This window comes from Galleria mellonella, unplaced genomic scaffold (assembly GCF_026898425.1).
Source record: "Galleria mellonella isolate WM207_F2 unplaced genomic scaffold, CSIRO_AGI_GalMel_v1 utg139, whole genome shotgun sequence".
Lineage (NCBI taxonomy): Eukaryota > Metazoa > Arthropoda > Insecta > Lepidoptera > Pyralidae > Galleria > Galleria mellonella.
Window position 1 is genome coordinate 2,998,317 of NW_026441995.1, and position 14,868 is coordinate 3,013,184.

The following is a 14,868-nucleotide window of genomic DNA, read 5'->3' on the forward strand; positions in this document are numbered from 1 at the left end:
CTTCTTTAGTGGCATTTACGACAGAGGTAAACTTGACTATAATAATTTATCAGAGTTTATGTGCCTTGTTCAAAGATTTCGGAATAGCTTTCTTTTTAGGTGTGAATGTTAATTTGACATTGACATAAAATATACGTCTCTATCTCTCTCTTTTATTTTTTTTTCTTATCTGTCATTCGCAATGGCGAATAAAAAGTTAAAGTATTTTATCTTAACCGGCGAACCTGGTTTGAAACTCATACTATTATCTGTTTTAATTGTTTTTTACTTAGATAGTGACATTTAAATATTAAATAAATGAAATATTACATTTCAGGTGCAGGGAAAACTACTCTAACCAAAAAAATAATATCTATTCTCAGTGATAAAGGAATTAAAACGTTCGGTTTTTATACAGAAGAAGTACGTAGGGATAGAACTAGGGAAGGTTTCGATGTAGTTACATTAGAGGGCAAAAGAGGGCGGCTAGCAAGAGAAGAACGTCTATTAGAAGGGTCTGTAAAGTTTAGAGTGGGTAAATATGGGGTTTTGGTACAGGAATTTGAAAAAGTTGCTTTACCTTGTTTGCAGGAGGTAAGTACTTAAGATATAAAAGGAAAATAAAAGTATCAAAGTCTTGCAGCATTATTACTTTGGTTGCTTTAGGTGTATATTTTCTTTTTTAGTTTAGATACTTATTATGTGGAGGTATATGATTTTGTCTAAATTACACTTTCGATTTGAGGGGAAGAGATTGTTAGTGATGGGGAAGTTAGTCCCCATTGCTATCAATATACCCCATCAGGTCGATCCCATTGTGACTAAGTTATCATTGAATTCATCACAATGGGCTAACTGACTTGCCGTTTCATCTTCACCAATCATCTCTCACTGATGCCCTACCAGTGTTTACTAATAGCACAGGCAGGGTTACCATTCCATCATTATCCATTACAAAAAAGCTTTCATTTTATAAAGCCATTGCAGTGAATCACAAGTCTTTTATATTTTTTTTTAGTAGCCTGGTGTCATACATTTTTGTTTGTTTTTAAGTTTTATTTGGGAATTATGACAATAAATCCCTTATTGTAGGTTGATAAAGAGCAGCTACATTTGTTAGTAATTGATGAAATTGGTAAAATGGAGTTTTTCAGTAATTCTTTTAAAGCCAGAGTAAGAGAGATTTTTAGTGAATCCTCAAATAATATTGTTCTGGCCACTATACCACTTAGAAAGAGTGATGCACTTATAGAGAATATAAGAAACAATAAATATGCCAAGATTTGGACGGTGAGTAAGGGTTGTACATCTTTATAAAGTTGTCTAAAGATGATAAGATATAGCTGTCTAGTTTATTTATTCTTTCAGAATATGGATCATCTATGTCCATTCTTACAGAATTTATCAATTGTGTAGGTATATTTGTTTTTTTGTTACAACCTAAGGTTGTTATTTTTGGATAAATAACTTATTATGTTGCATTAGCTTACAGATATTTATAATAATAAAGATTAGCCTAAGGAAATGTATTAAAATGATAAGTAGTTGAATAAGCATCTATTATTCACTTATTATTTTACAGACAATAGTCACAAAATTAACAATGTACAAATAAATTACAAGAAATGTCAAAATCAAATATTGAGTAATTACATAATATTGTTTAGTTATTACATTGCTCAGGATATCCAACAAATATTTTTCACTAGTAATATTTTTTCACAATGTTTTTCCAATGGCAATTCCTAACATAAGGTGGTGGCTATGGTGTCAAATTATTGATCTATTAGAATTGTATAAATTACAATATACTACAATTTTAAAAATTAAAATACAATTTAGTGTGTTCCTGTTATAGATTGAGCCACCCCTTCCTTCCCCATGGGTGTTGTAAGAGGAAATAAGGGGAATTTAATTGTCAAGGGATGGGCAGCAGCGTTCCTCTCAAAACATCATCAAGGCCTAACTGTGGTTGCCTACTTGCCTGCCAAGCATAGTAACTACTGGCAAAACCCCTTTAGGAGGAGGCCATTGTCAGCAGTTGAGAGTTAACAGCTAATATGACAAATTACTGTGATTTTCTAAAATGTAGAGTTTTAGGAAATTTCACAATTATATGTTTTATAAAAACAACAAGCAAAATTTTTTTTTAATTTGTCATTGTATTTAATTTTTATTACTTAACAATCTATCCTAATTTTTGTAAACTAATCTAAGTACTTTTACACATTAGTAATAAAATCTATATTTACATTTTAGGTAACTAAAGAGAATAGAACCAACATTCATGAAGAAATATTAAAAGAAATGAAATCGGTTCTGGGATTTAATTGACTGTTATAAGTATACAAAAAATATATACTGAGAAGATGTTAGGGTAAAAGTACGGTAAAGTAGTATAAGTACACTTTGTAACAACTAAAAACATTGTAGAAAAAAAGTAAAAGATAAAAGATTCCTTAATAAAAATACAATACACATACAAAAATACAATACAAATACACTTACATTTTACCTTATAAAATAATGTTGTACTAATAAATGAAATCTAGTATGTTTCAATATTTCTATATGTATGTTTCAAGTAGTCGGTATTTAGACTGCATATAAGAAAATATGACTAGATAATCGAGATTGTAATTATATACCTTCATTAATCATAAATGGTAACAGTGGGGAGGGGGGGGGGTCCCATTGCTAGTCCTGTCAGATCTATCTCCATATGGTCCTCCCTGAAAACCATTGTGCTGAATCCCAGGTGCTGACTAACTGACCTGCAGATGGGCTAACTGACCTGCCTTTTAATTTTTTTCAACAAAGGGTTATGTTTGTTTTAACTTGGCCATGTTTGGTTCAGTTTCGTCACTCAAATTGAGTTTTATATAGTTTGACATCTTTGGTCCAGTGTGGTTAAGTATGACCAAGTTTAGTCGAATTATTTCCCATTTAGTAGGAGCATATTGAAACCAAATTTGCAAATTTTAGTTTAATTCTTCTTCTATGGAAGTTGGTTGAAAATAAATGTGATAACCGCTTGACAAAGCTTGGCCAAACTTGCATAAAATTACCTCAAATTTCAAAATTAAAAATCTACAACATAAGCCATCTTTTTTGTGAAAACCTATAATTTTTTGATTAGCAATGTCAATGAAAAATTATACCCAGAATAAAATGTAATTATTCATACAACGCAACATAAAAAATCAATAATCGAAAATTTCAAAATAAATTGGTTCAATCATCAAATTCAAAAGTAATATGCATGCAATTAACATTTGGCAGGTACCAACAGAATGTATGGCTGATCGGTACCATTCTACCCTCGCACTACAGTTAGCCCATGTAGATTCCTTTGTGAAACTATTGTATGAAAAGTAGTTTTTTATATTGTGCCCATATTATAAATATGAAGGTGGTTTTGTTTGATACCTGTTAGGTGGCGGTAGGAGGTAAAGCATTTGTCGGGTCTGCTAGTAATTAATAATATTCACTTTTATTCACCACGCAATAAATATATAAAATATATTTTGAGATCAAGTAGAAGTTTCAGGTGAGAAAAAATACAATTTACAAACGAAGCTTCATAGCTCAGTTATAGTCAAAAACAATGGCGGATGAATACATAAACATTTTCCAATATCCTCAATAGTCAGTTAACGAGTTACGCTCAACAAGTTTAAAATTGGGCGAATACAATAAAATTCCATAATCAGCTATGCGCTACAAATTACAAAAATGTGGTATACTGTAAAAGAATTTTGAAATTTTTATGTGTTCATTGCTTTTGAAGCTGGCTATATTAATGGAAATTATTGCATAAAGTATTAACTTACGTGTATTTTTTTAAATACTCATTCAATTTCGGGACGTTTCGGAACCATTAATCGTTACGTGAACCTGCCTCATCATTAATGGTAATGGTCACTCATGATTAAGGGTCCCGGATGGTCCCAAACTAATAAAGCATTCTTGATAAAAATACACTTAAATTTAATATCCCTAAATACGGCTACGCACACCTGCAAAACTAGGGGTGTCAGATTATTATTTTTTGCAATAAAATGTAATGTGTATTTATGAAACTATCTATAACATTAATAGCTAGATGATATAAAGTATCAGCTATTATCATCTGAGTAATCGTCAAATTGTCCTTCAGATTCATGCCATACTCTAGGGTTGCACATTTTCTCATACTTCACTATTTCTGCTACGGAGACAGGATGTGCGTCCATTGGGCAGAAGTGACCTTCTGCCATTTTCTTTTTCACGAAAAACAGCCACGGCGACTGAGCGGGTGGAGACACGCGCCGCGTATAGCCCGGTACCCAGTACTCATCAGAATCCCAATCTTCGGGAGAACTCGGTGGATCATAATTTTGTTTTGATACTGGAATAAAATATTTCGTAAAATATAAAAACAGCAATCGGGCCGATTCTGAAGTACCGTGAAGCAATTGTGTTTGCATGGCTGTGTATCGGTTTGATGGTAGTAAATTTACAGGGTACAGAGGAATAAGTCTCGAGTCCTCAGGAATGATATCGCATGGGGTGTATCTTGGGCGAAACCGTATACTTTGTTATATCCATGGTACTATACTGCTCATGTATATAAGCGACAGTTACTACTTTTAATCAGATGGGCCGTCAGCTTGTTTGTCATTCTAAGTTGTATAAAAAAAATTTAATTCCATGGGCATAACAGAGTATACTGTTTCGCCCATGATACCCCCCATGCGTTGCCATTCCTGAGAACTCAGGTGTAATTCCTCAGTACTCAGTAAATTCACACCAAAATAACGAACCAGATAGACTTCCTATGAAAGTCATCTAGATGGAACAATTTTTTAATGAGTGACAATGAAATGGCAACTCCGCCTGCGCTATCGATATATGTTGGCGAGTCACCAGTTAGTGATTATAGGTGAAGATGAAGCAGGTCAGTTAGACAAATTCCACATAAATTATTCACGACGGTTTCCAGGTTAACCACATAGAGGTCAACTAGATAGGGTATATATATACATATATATTTCATGTATGTTGCTTTAAGATGTTAAGAATATACTAATTAGGCATCTAAACAATGTGACTGTAAATCAAGTTATATACCTTCATCATTATTATCAATTTGTAAACTGCACAGGAGTTCTTCATCATCAGTTGTGCAATGAGATTGTTCACTGTCTTGTCTGTCCTCTTCAATTTTCCTAAAATGATTAATTAATTTCAGCAAACTATCATTTAAATATATATAGGTTAGAAAGGATTAAAGAAGATGTTGGATATAGACAGTTTAATTTTTATTATTAATTCTGTTAATATCCATTACTTTACATAGGGGACATGGATGGACTATGGGGACATAGGCTGTCCCAACAACACGGAGCTGCCACTAAACTAATATTATAAATAGGAATATTTTTAATTTTTTGTTTGTAATGGATAAACTAAAAAAAACCTATTTTTAAATTCTTTCACCTATAGTAAACTACATTATGTGTAAGTGACATTGGATGTTTTTATTTAAATAATCTGTGCAGTCAGGTAAATCACTAGTATACTAAGATTTAGACACAATGCCAATTGTCTTAAATTAGGAATGCAGAAGGAGATCTTGCTTATCATAGATAGACAGATGTATAATTTTTGCATTATTTACACACAAATAACAACAGACATATCTACATCTATTGTTATTTGTGTCTATCTAAACATACACAAAACAAAAAATATATATAAAAAGGAAAATGAAATAATTTATCCTTTCATAGTAACACAAAAAGGTCACAATTCAGATAATTACCACACTGTATTGTGGTATTTATTATGCTGTTTATTAGTAATCATTTTTCATTAAGTGAATAATCAGTTAGTTATTTAAATCACATAAAAATAAATATAATTTAAATAATACCTTCCATCAAAACGGTCCGTAATATTTAACCTCAGTTTTCCCTTTTTAACAGCATAATGTGGGTCATCCGGTTCATCGAAAAAGTTCTGAGCCAAGTCTAGTTCTGCTACATTTTTTATTTCCTCCAGCACCTCATATAAACCATTATTATACAGGTCTACAACATGAAGGTTCAATTCAACAATTCTCTCTGGGAGTGTGCATAGCTCATTGCAATCTATATATAAGTGTGTCAATTTATTTAATTTATAAATATTGTCTGGTAAATACAAAAGGTTATTATGTGACAGCACACATATTTCAAGATTCACCAAATCACAGAACTCATTTGGCAGATCAGAAATGTAGTTATGCGACATATTAATTTCTACTATATTCTTAAATACAACTATATCTGACTTAATTGTATATATCTGTGTGTTACACAAAATCAGTCTTTCAATATCACAGCATTTATTTAACCCTATACATGGTGCATCACCAACATGGTTAGCAAAGTTACTATAATTAGGCATACCAACATGAAGTGTTTTGACTTTAGAAAAGGTATTAAACAGCTTCATATGGTCACCCAATTTACAATTTGATATATTTACTTCTGACACTGATACATTATACTGTAATAATTCTTCCAAGTATCCATTTTGGAATGACTGTGATAGTTTAAAGTTATAATTAAGATTGAGTTTAGATAGTTTCGATGGAGATTCAGTCCACACCCAGTATGGTGGCCCTGCTAGGTGATTATGTGATAGGTCTAGAGTTTCTATAACGTGACAGAAATCAGGCGTTTTGTCAAAATAGCCTATTAAATTATGTGATAAATCTAATGTTTGCAGTTTCTTCAATTTTAACACAACATCAGGTACTTGCACTAATCCATTGTTTGATAAATTTAAGTTACACAAATTGGGTGGAAATTGCACATTGTCGTCAAGAGTTAGGATACTTTTATTGCTTAAATCGATATATGTAATATTTGCAGACCACTGCAAAAGAGTGGTGTCAATCTTTTCAGCAATTCTATTTTTAAAACCATTTTTGTATTGAAAGGATTTTTCATTTCTTGTCGCCATTAACAGTGATTCGGCACTACGAAGTGCAAGTAGCGCTTTTTGTATAAAATACTATGCCAATGTTTTTAACATATATGTTAAATAAATAACTAGTTTTCTTGTTCTATATGATTGTTATTCAATATAAACATAACCTCACTTTTGTTAAAAATCCTTTTTTTTTTAGTACGTTTGTTCCGTTGTAGAAGAGGATAAGGTCGGAGACCATACTGCCTAGTCTTCAATATGATAATTTGTCTGAAATAAAATGTCTGTTAAATTCCTTTTTTTTTATTTATAGGGTTTGATAACTGTCATCGCCCTGTTGTATCTAACGTAAAACGGAAAATATAAAATTTATGGGGTGAATAGAAACACTTTCGGGAAAGTTTTTTGAGTAGAATAACCAGCTGTTAGTATGAAAAATACACAGACATTTCATTTATTTAAAATCAACTATATCTTTTATTGTTCTGTTAATACCGATTTTTTTATGAAGTCCCGTTAAATATTTTAAAATATATTTGAAAGTCTTCAGTCCCTTCGATTACATTTAAGCCTCTCAAAACTACAATTATATCTAATAGCCAACATATTATTTAAGTAACAGAGATAAATATTTTTAATTAAGTATTTATTTCAGAAGTCATGTAACGAAAAACAAGTGCATTTGTGAAATATTTAAGTATCCACTGACTACATGTCACACAGTATGGGGCGAATAAAATATTTTCTCTTTTTTTTTCCTCTTTCCCCGCTCCACAATAGATATAATATGTGCTAATAATAAATGTTTTTTTTAATGGGTGACAATGGAATGATAACTCCGACAGCGCTATCGGTATACGCTGGCGGCGCTTCAATAAAGGATGGTAGGTGATGATGAAAGCAGGTCAGTTAGCCCATCGTGACGGATTCCAATAGAATTAATTACGGTGGTTTCCAAAAGGGAAATGCGAGGAGGTCGACTTGATGGGGGTGTATTGCCAGCAATGGGTTAGTTAGATCCTATTAATAACAATCCGTGTTTCCTATGTTTAAGGGACATACATACACACCGTGGGAACGAGGAAAAGGGGAATGAGAGAAGGGAGAGAGAGGACAATGGAATAATAAGAATCGTCATACTGGACAAAAATTATCGCTCTTTGTCCATGACTAGGAGGTCTCTAGGCGTGGGACGGCCTTCCAACGGACGCGCATGCAACGGGGCTAGGCCCCTCAGGTGGAGATGTAGTTCGCTGTCGGTAAAAGCGAACATTTTGTGCGTTGTTTTCATTGCATTCGTACGATACTAGACTAATGTTTGTATTATATATAATAAATAATTATAGTATTTAAGTGTAAATATGTGCTTAGTATTCGATGTATATATATTTAAATTTATTGTTAGACATCTTATTAAATACTTGTAGTATTTAATAAGATGTCTAACAATAAATATTTTGTATGTAATATAAATTAGTATGGAAATGTTTAAACTATGTGGCAGTCGCCTATACCGACTTATAAAAACGAGAATATAAGAATAGAAACGAGTAAGAGATCAATAGAGAAATTGTAGTTAGGGCTGTCAAATTCTACTATTATTATTTATATATTGGTAAATAGAATGTTTTACGAAGAAAAACTAAAATAAAGTACTGCAGGCAGTGGAACTGTCAGGTGACTTTAAGCTCATAATCAGTACTTATCTTGAATTTTTTTCTACAGTTAATTACTATCACCATACCTTTCTTGATTTCTTAATCTATGTTTTTGGCTTGTTGGTAAGTAGATACTTTTGCATTCAGCTAGCTATTTTTTTTTTAATTTTTTTTATTATTTTTATTCCAGCGCAAAAGGGAAGAGTTGTCCTATGTAGGTATGCCATTCAATTTGTTTTCTTGTCCAAACTGAATAACTTTAAAGAAATATGAATATATTAATGGGATAAAAATTAAATGGTAAATTGCCTGGGTTGACGGTAGGTATACACTTGGGCTACTAGAATGTAATAGATAGATGATAGATGGGTGTGGATGAATTCAGGTCGGTCGGCTCTTTATGAGTAATTCACGAGAAATTAATTAATAACGATAATTTTCAAAGGGGAACGCGTAGAGGTCGAGTTGATGTTACGATATATGGACGAGTGGCGGTCTTCCATCGTGCGTTTTTTTTTTAAACATACAGCTGAATTACAGTCAATACATAATCAAAGCACTTTCTTCCACGCACTACCACTCTTTGGAATCAACTTCCAGTAGCAGTATTTCCAAACCGATACGACATCATAGCCTTCAAGAAAAGAGCATATTCCTTTTTAAAAGGCCGGGAGCACACTGCAATGCCGTTGGTGTTGTGGGTGATCATGCGCGGCGGTTGTCACTTACCATCAGGTGAGCGCAGACTCGTTTGCCCCCTGTGTTGTAAAAAAAAGAACTAGCATTGCCATTAAATCCTGTTATAAAGAAAATCTCTCCTACAGCCATAATTTAATAGTTCGGTTTTACAGATTTCTTTGTTGATTGTAGGTAACATGAATTTGTAAACATTTTTAGAAGTGTGTAGCAAAACTAGGTATATACCTATGCAGTGGAAATATTTACGTAATTAAGTAGATGTTTTATAAACTTGCCACCGAGTCCCTTAAAACATTGCCTCGATCTTTCTTTACAATTAAACCTGTAGCTTAGTGTACAGCTTGAAGATGATTTTAAAAAAATGTTTTTTATTTAAACCTTTATTATTTGTGTTAGTAATTTTTATAGTTGTAGTGAACGGCGGAAAAAGTTCTGACGAAGCTGGCGATAAACCGGACATTGCTAGAGTCGGAAAAACTAAAAAAGCTAAAATGGGTCAGTACTAATAGTTTTTGAAATCGATTGGCTTAGCTAATTTATATCAGTTATGTCTTAATATCCGCAAAAGAACCAAAGTATTTGACATAGTCCGAAGTATAAGCAACCTGAAGTGGCAATGGGCTGGTCACATAGCTCGAAGTATCGACCCCCCACTAGATGGAGTGCCAACCTCAAATGCGATGAAGAGACTCAGTGGATGCAGGTAGCTAAGGACCGTTACTTATGGCATGATATCTCTATGGGGGAGGCCTATGCCCAGCAATGGACAGATAATGGTTGAAATAACGATGATGATGACGTCTAAATATTCTTATAAATGCCTACTTTAGTTGCCCTTAACTTAAATTTTATGATTGTTATGACATTTCTCTGTTTGCTCAGCAGGGAGATGTTAATGTTTTTAAAGACATACCAGGTCACTCAGAAAGTATTGCGAGAAAAAGTTTTTATGTATGTGAGACTGGCAAGTAATAATTTATTTAAAAATTTGATTACTTAGAAGTAAAAATAGGTTCGTTCTAAATTCAAATGTTTGTAACATGAAACTCATTATACGTTTTGAGAATCTGTAAGTGAAGTGAGCAATTTATACTTAAATAAGTAAATATTAACCGTAAAACTATATATAATATCAATACATTGGAGGCTGACTCATTATTGTTTATACTCAGACTTATCTCCTCGATGTCCTACGCTACTATACTTAAATATTTATGAACATAGAAAGATATTTTTCAACCGACTTCAAAAACAAGGAAGTTACCAATTTGGATATATTTTTTATGTTTGTTACTTCATAACTCCATCAGTTTTAAAACGATTTGGAAAATTCTTTATCATTTGAAAGGATACATTTACAGATTGAAGTCATTTTTTCTGTGCACCATAATGTTACAACAGACAGGTTGATTAATAAATATAGAATAACAACAATAATGAGTATTAATTCTTTCAGCTCAAAAGACTGCTGTCGGAACATTTTCCAATGTAATAACACAAATACAAAACTTACCAACCATGGACCTCGGTAAGAAGTTCAGGACGCCGTGCAAAACGGGCAACCGGTGTGGAAAGGTCAGGACATGAGCAGTACCATAAACATAACAGAGTATACTGTTTTGCCTATGATACCCCCCATGCGTTACCATTCCTGAGGACTAAGGTGTTATTTCTCTGTACCCTGTAAATTCACTGCTATATCGCAACCTTTAAACCGAAACACAGCCATGTAAACACAACTGCTTCACGGTAGAAACACGAGTGAGAGAAAGGTATCCAAGCAAGCGACTTTTGTACAATGTGTCAGGTCAGCCACATGCTCCTTTACCCCCTGTGTATAAAAAAAAAAATGATAGACTCCTAGATTTTCCAATTGACGGCGATCCGGAAACTGGCGAGACGCTGGACACAAAGATATCTTAGTAGACACTAAGGCAATAAAATTAATTCTAATTGGCACGTTTATAATGTTAGTAAGGATTAATTTGTTAAATTGTTAATCTTTCGCTTTTTTTTTGCATATTCTTATAAAAAAAAAAAAAAAAAACAATTCTTCAGGTAATAAAACGTCTTATGGTGCCGAAGTTGGCGCAACTCGAGAATACAATAATGGGCATCATGAAGGAGCTCTCCAAAATGCCACCAGGATCTCGTCTCCCTGACAAGTATACCAAGACCGAACCCGTCAAGTTGCTGTTAGATCAGAACTACAAGTAAGAAATTAAGCTTGAAATTGGTTCTAAAATTTGTACTGTGCCTGCAGGTAGATCAGGACTGTTCCTTATGGCAGTCTATGGGGGATGCCTATGGTCAGCGGTGGACGGATAATGGCTGAGATGATGATGATGAATGAAATGAAATTATTATGTAAATAAAACATACATTATATATATTAAATAAACATTACATTACATCACATTAGAAACATCTAAAATAATTAGTATTTCTCTGCTATATTATGCATGTATTATACATGTAAACTTTCCTTTTGAAACACTCTATCTATTAAAAAAATCGCATCAAAATCCGTTGCGTAGTTTTAAAGATTTAGGTAACATAGAGACAGATAGACAGGAAGCAACTTTGTTTTATACTATGTAGTGAAGTGATATACTTGGCACAAATATCTATTCTATCTATTCTAGACAAGTACATAAATATAAAGGGTTTTAAGCAAATAAACAGGTAGATCAAAAATTTATTTGCAAATTAATTTATCTAAATGTTTTTATTTTACAGGGAAGACGTTTGTATGGACAAATTAGAGTCGTGTTTGAAAGAAGATAAGAGACGGAAACGGATTTTGAAGAAGTTATTCTTCAAGAAGTACAATGCTTTGAGACAAGAACTGATCGGATATGGTGGGAGGCGGTTGTGGGGCGGGGAAGGAAACTTATTTTATAGAAAATAAGAATATGAATAAACTAAATTAGTAATTTTACGCATCGTTATTTCAACTCGTCCATACGTAGTATCTGGCTGAATACAAATTAAGCCTCTGTCTTATAGCTATAAAAGTTTATAAATATGAAATGAATAAATTTGAATTTTGAATATTTGATCAATTTAAATTTCGAAGTAAGCCTTTAAAAGAATATTACTACCTAACATTTTCGAATTAAATCTTTGTGCAAATGTTCGAAATTTAAATTAGAATGCAATATGTCTGGGTTGCTGTTAAGAGTTGCTGCGAGCGGATTGCGGATGTGAGAGCATTTTACAGGTATAGCTGTTGATATAGTGATAAATGAGATTACAAATCAATAATATAGGGTTAACCCAAATATCGTTCCGATATTTTGAAATAAAAAAAAATAAATACTTTTCATCAAAACACCAAACCTCTCGTAAAACTATTTCAGCTATTGAACTGTTTTGTCTCTTTTTTATACTTGATTGCCAGTTTGAATGAAAGTGACAGGACAGTGTAATAGTTAAAATGGGTTATAGTTTTTATAAATAAGTGAGAAAACTTACAAGAACTGTTATACGTCAGACCGCGGTTATTGTGTTCTAGATTTATGGTTTCAAATACGACAACCTTAGACGCGACAACCCTATCCGTGGGAGACACCTACATAGGTAGTTCATATCAAATCCATATTGGTACCTATTATAAAAACAAAAATGTCTCACGGCTCGACATTGTGGAATGCAGCGATGATTATTCCATATAAATCTTAGAATGCTTATTTTTAAATGAAGACTGCATAACCGTTAAGGTATGATTTAATTAATAAAGTATTAAATACTTTTTTATATCGTTCTATAAAATATGAAGTTAATAGAGTTATTATTTAGGCATGGACATTCATTAATTCGATGTGCAAGAGATGATTTTGTATTAAGGTTGCCTGGAAGAGATAGCTATTAGCGATAAGGTCGCCCATTGTTTTTTCATTGTGATTATTTCTTGTAATTATTTATATTTATAATAAGTTTACTGTTGTAATCTTTTGGAGGAAACAATAAAGAGTATCTATCTATCTATCTAATGTCGTCGGATACCTTTATTTCAATTATTCGTCTACTGTGAAACAGTTGTATGGGTTGTGGGGATATGGCAGTGCAACTGCAGGGTACGGAGGCATGATACGATAGTTCTTAGAATGTAACGCATGAGGCGTTTTTTAATGAATGATATTGGAATGATAACCCTGTCTGCGCTAACGGTATACGCTGGCAGGGCACCAGAGAGGGATAGGTGAGAATGAAAAGGCAGGTCAGTTAGCCCATCGTGATGACAACACCTGTAACTCAATACGATGGTTTCCACGGTGAGGTCGGCCTGCCAGGGTATATTATTAGCAATGGATAGTCCGCATTACTAACAATCCCATCTCTCCACACTTGAGGGGTACTATTGGTATTACAGTATATCCTGTTTGCTTGGGTATCTCTGTCCCAATTATCTTTCAACCGTGAAGCAGTTGTGTTTGCATGGCTGTGTTTCGGTATGAAGGGTGGGATATGGCGTGAATTTACAGGGTACAGAGGAATAACACCTGAGTCCTCAGGAATGGCAACACATGGGGGGTATTATGGGCGAAACAGTATACTCTATTATGTCCATGGTACTGCTCATGTCTATTGGCCACGGTTACCACTTTCCATCAGGTGGGCCGTCAGCTTTTTGCCACTCTAAGTTGTATAAAAAAAAAACACTGTCTATGCATAACTCTCCAATTAGAAAAAAATACTTTCCAAAAAAGATCCACGCGAGAGGAAAGAAGGAGGAGAGTTGGAAGTGACTAGTTCTTAGCCATACCATTTCATTCTGCCATTTAATTTAAGAATTACTCATTTGTACTAAACGCACTTACAGATAGATAGATAGATAGATAAACACTTTATTTGAGCCATTTATGACACACGTAAATTAACAAATAAGTTTATACAATCAGATTATTTACATTTTTGCAAATATAAAACAAAAGATGAAGTATGGAGATATGTTTTCACCAAGTGTGTCGCAGTGACCCAAATAGGCTACAGCTCAGTGATAGTCTTGCTTAAAAGCAAAGCAATGATTTTCAGCTGCAACCTGAAGTTAGGCTACACGGACGCGTGCAACAAACCCAAAGTGTAACCTGTGTAACCAATTTAACAGCAAAAGGTAAAATTTTATTATATAGATACATACTTATATAAATAATGCATAAATAATATATTTCATTAATTAATTAAATATACAGTATAAATAATAATTCACCACAGTAACTATTATGTTAATTCTTTGGGGGAAAGGGATTGTTAGCAATGGAGTTTGATAGCCCCATTGCTAACGATATGCCTTATTAGGTTAACCTCCTCATGGTTCCTCCTGGAAACCATCGTGAACAATTCTTGTTGAATTCGTCACGATGGGGTAACTGACCTGATTTCATTCTCACCTATCATCCTTCACTGGTGCCCTGCCGTCGTATACTGATAGCGCGGTTGGGGGTTACCATTTCATCCAATAAAAAAAAACTATCATGTTAAAAGCAGTCGTACATTATTTGAGTCACGTGCCGTTAATCACGTTTTACATGTTACTAATTACGTAAATCTGTTTGTAAACACAACTTGA

At 33.3% G+C, this 14,868-nt stretch overlaps 3 protein-coding genes across 5 annotated transcripts; 2 read left to right on the top strand and 1 right to left on the bottom strand.

The window, feature by feature from the left end:
- Positions 1-90: 90 nt before the first annotated feature.
- On the top strand, positions 91-8,133 carry LOC113517982 (cancer-related nucleoside-triphosphatase homolog). Of its 3 annotated transcripts, XR_008253874.1 has the most exons (5): positions 167-227; positions 317-573; positions 1,072-1,269; positions 2,239-2,367; positions 7,994-8,133. XR_008253874.1 is itself a non-coding variant. In XM_026902730.3 (4 exons), exons 1-4 carry the CDS (start codon positions 182-184, stop codon positions 2,311-2,313), a joined length of 576 nt encoding a protein of 191 aa, XP_026758531.2. In that variant the 5' UTR covers positions 91-181; the 3' UTR covers positions 2,314-5,491. The 3 variants fall into 3 exon arrangements, 2 of the variants coding, with proteins under 2 accessions (XP_026758531.2, XP_052759391.1); XM_026902730.3 differs by lacking the exon at positions 7,994-8,133 and having other exon boundaries at positions 91-227; positions 2,239-5,491; XM_052903431.1 differs by lacking the exons at positions 2,239-2,367; positions 7,994-8,133 and adding an exon at positions 1,838-2,046.
- LOC113517981 (leucine-rich repeat protein SHOC-2-like) lies at positions 4,098-7,126 on the bottom strand. Its single transcript, XM_026902729.3, has 3 exons — positions 5,897-7,126; positions 5,092-5,189; positions 4,098-4,369 (listed from the first exon to the last, which is right to left on the bottom strand). The coding sequence occupies exons 1-3, from the start codon at positions 6,970-6,972 to the stop codon at positions 4,098-4,100; spliced, it is 1,446 nt and encodes a 481-aa protein (XP_026758530.2). The 5' UTR covers positions 6,973-7,126.
- A 1,016-nt stretch (positions 8,134-9,149) lies between the features above and the next one.
- LOC113513347 (uncharacterized) lies at positions 9,150-12,237 on the top strand. Its single transcript, XM_026897338.3, has 4 exons — positions 9,150-9,791; positions 10,753-10,871; positions 11,355-11,509; positions 12,036-12,237. The coding sequence occupies exons 1-4, from the start codon at positions 9,644-9,646 to the stop codon at positions 12,205-12,207; spliced, it is 594 nt and encodes a 197-aa protein (XP_026753139.2). The 5' UTR covers positions 9,150-9,643; the 3' UTR covers positions 12,208-12,237.
- The last annotated feature ends 2,631 nt before the right edge of the window (positions 12,238-14,868 follow it).

What these genes read in the sequence shown, in the direction of transcription:
- LOC113517982 (XM_026902730.3), top strand. Translation starts at nt 182, where the DNA reads ATGGCGAATAAAAAGTTAAAGTATTTTATCTTAACCGGCGAACCTG. An exon ending in TATCTTAACCGGCGAACCTG is followed by an intron (nt 228 to 316) that starts GTTTGAAACTCA and finishes ATTACATTTCAG; the next exon opens with GTGCAGGGAAAACTACTCTA. An exon ending in CTTTACCTTGTTTGCAGGAG is followed by an intron (nt 574 to 1,071) that starts GTAAGTACTTAA and finishes CCCTTATTGTAG; the next exon opens with GTTGATAAAGAGCAGCTACA.
- LOC113517981 (XM_026902729.3), bottom strand. Translation starts at nt 6,972, where the DNA reads ATGGCGACAAGAAATGAAAAATCCTTTCAATACAAAAATGGTTTTAAA. An exon ending in ACGGACCGTTTTGATGGAAG is followed by an intron (nt 5,190 to 5,896) that starts GTATTATTTAAA and finishes TAATCATTTTAG; the next exon opens with GAAAATTGAAGAGGACAGAC. An exon ending in AATTGATAATAATGATGAAG is followed by an intron (nt 4,370 to 5,091) that starts GTATATAACTTG and finishes ATTTTATTCCAG; the next exon opens with TATCAAAACAAAATTATGAT.
- LOC113513347 (XM_026897338.3), top strand. Translation starts at nt 9,644, where the DNA reads ATGATTTTAAAAAAATGTTTTTTATTTAAACCTTTATTATTTGTGTTA. An exon ending in AACTAAAAAAGCTAAAATGG is followed by an intron (nt 9,792 to 10,752) that starts GTCAGTACTAAT and finishes TAATTCTTTCAG; the next exon opens with CTCAAAAGACTGCTGTCGGA. An exon ending in CGGGCAACCGGTGTGGAAAG is followed by an intron (nt 10,872 to 11,354) that starts GTCAGGACATGA and finishes ACAATTCTTCAG; the next exon opens with GTAATAAAACGTCTTATGGT.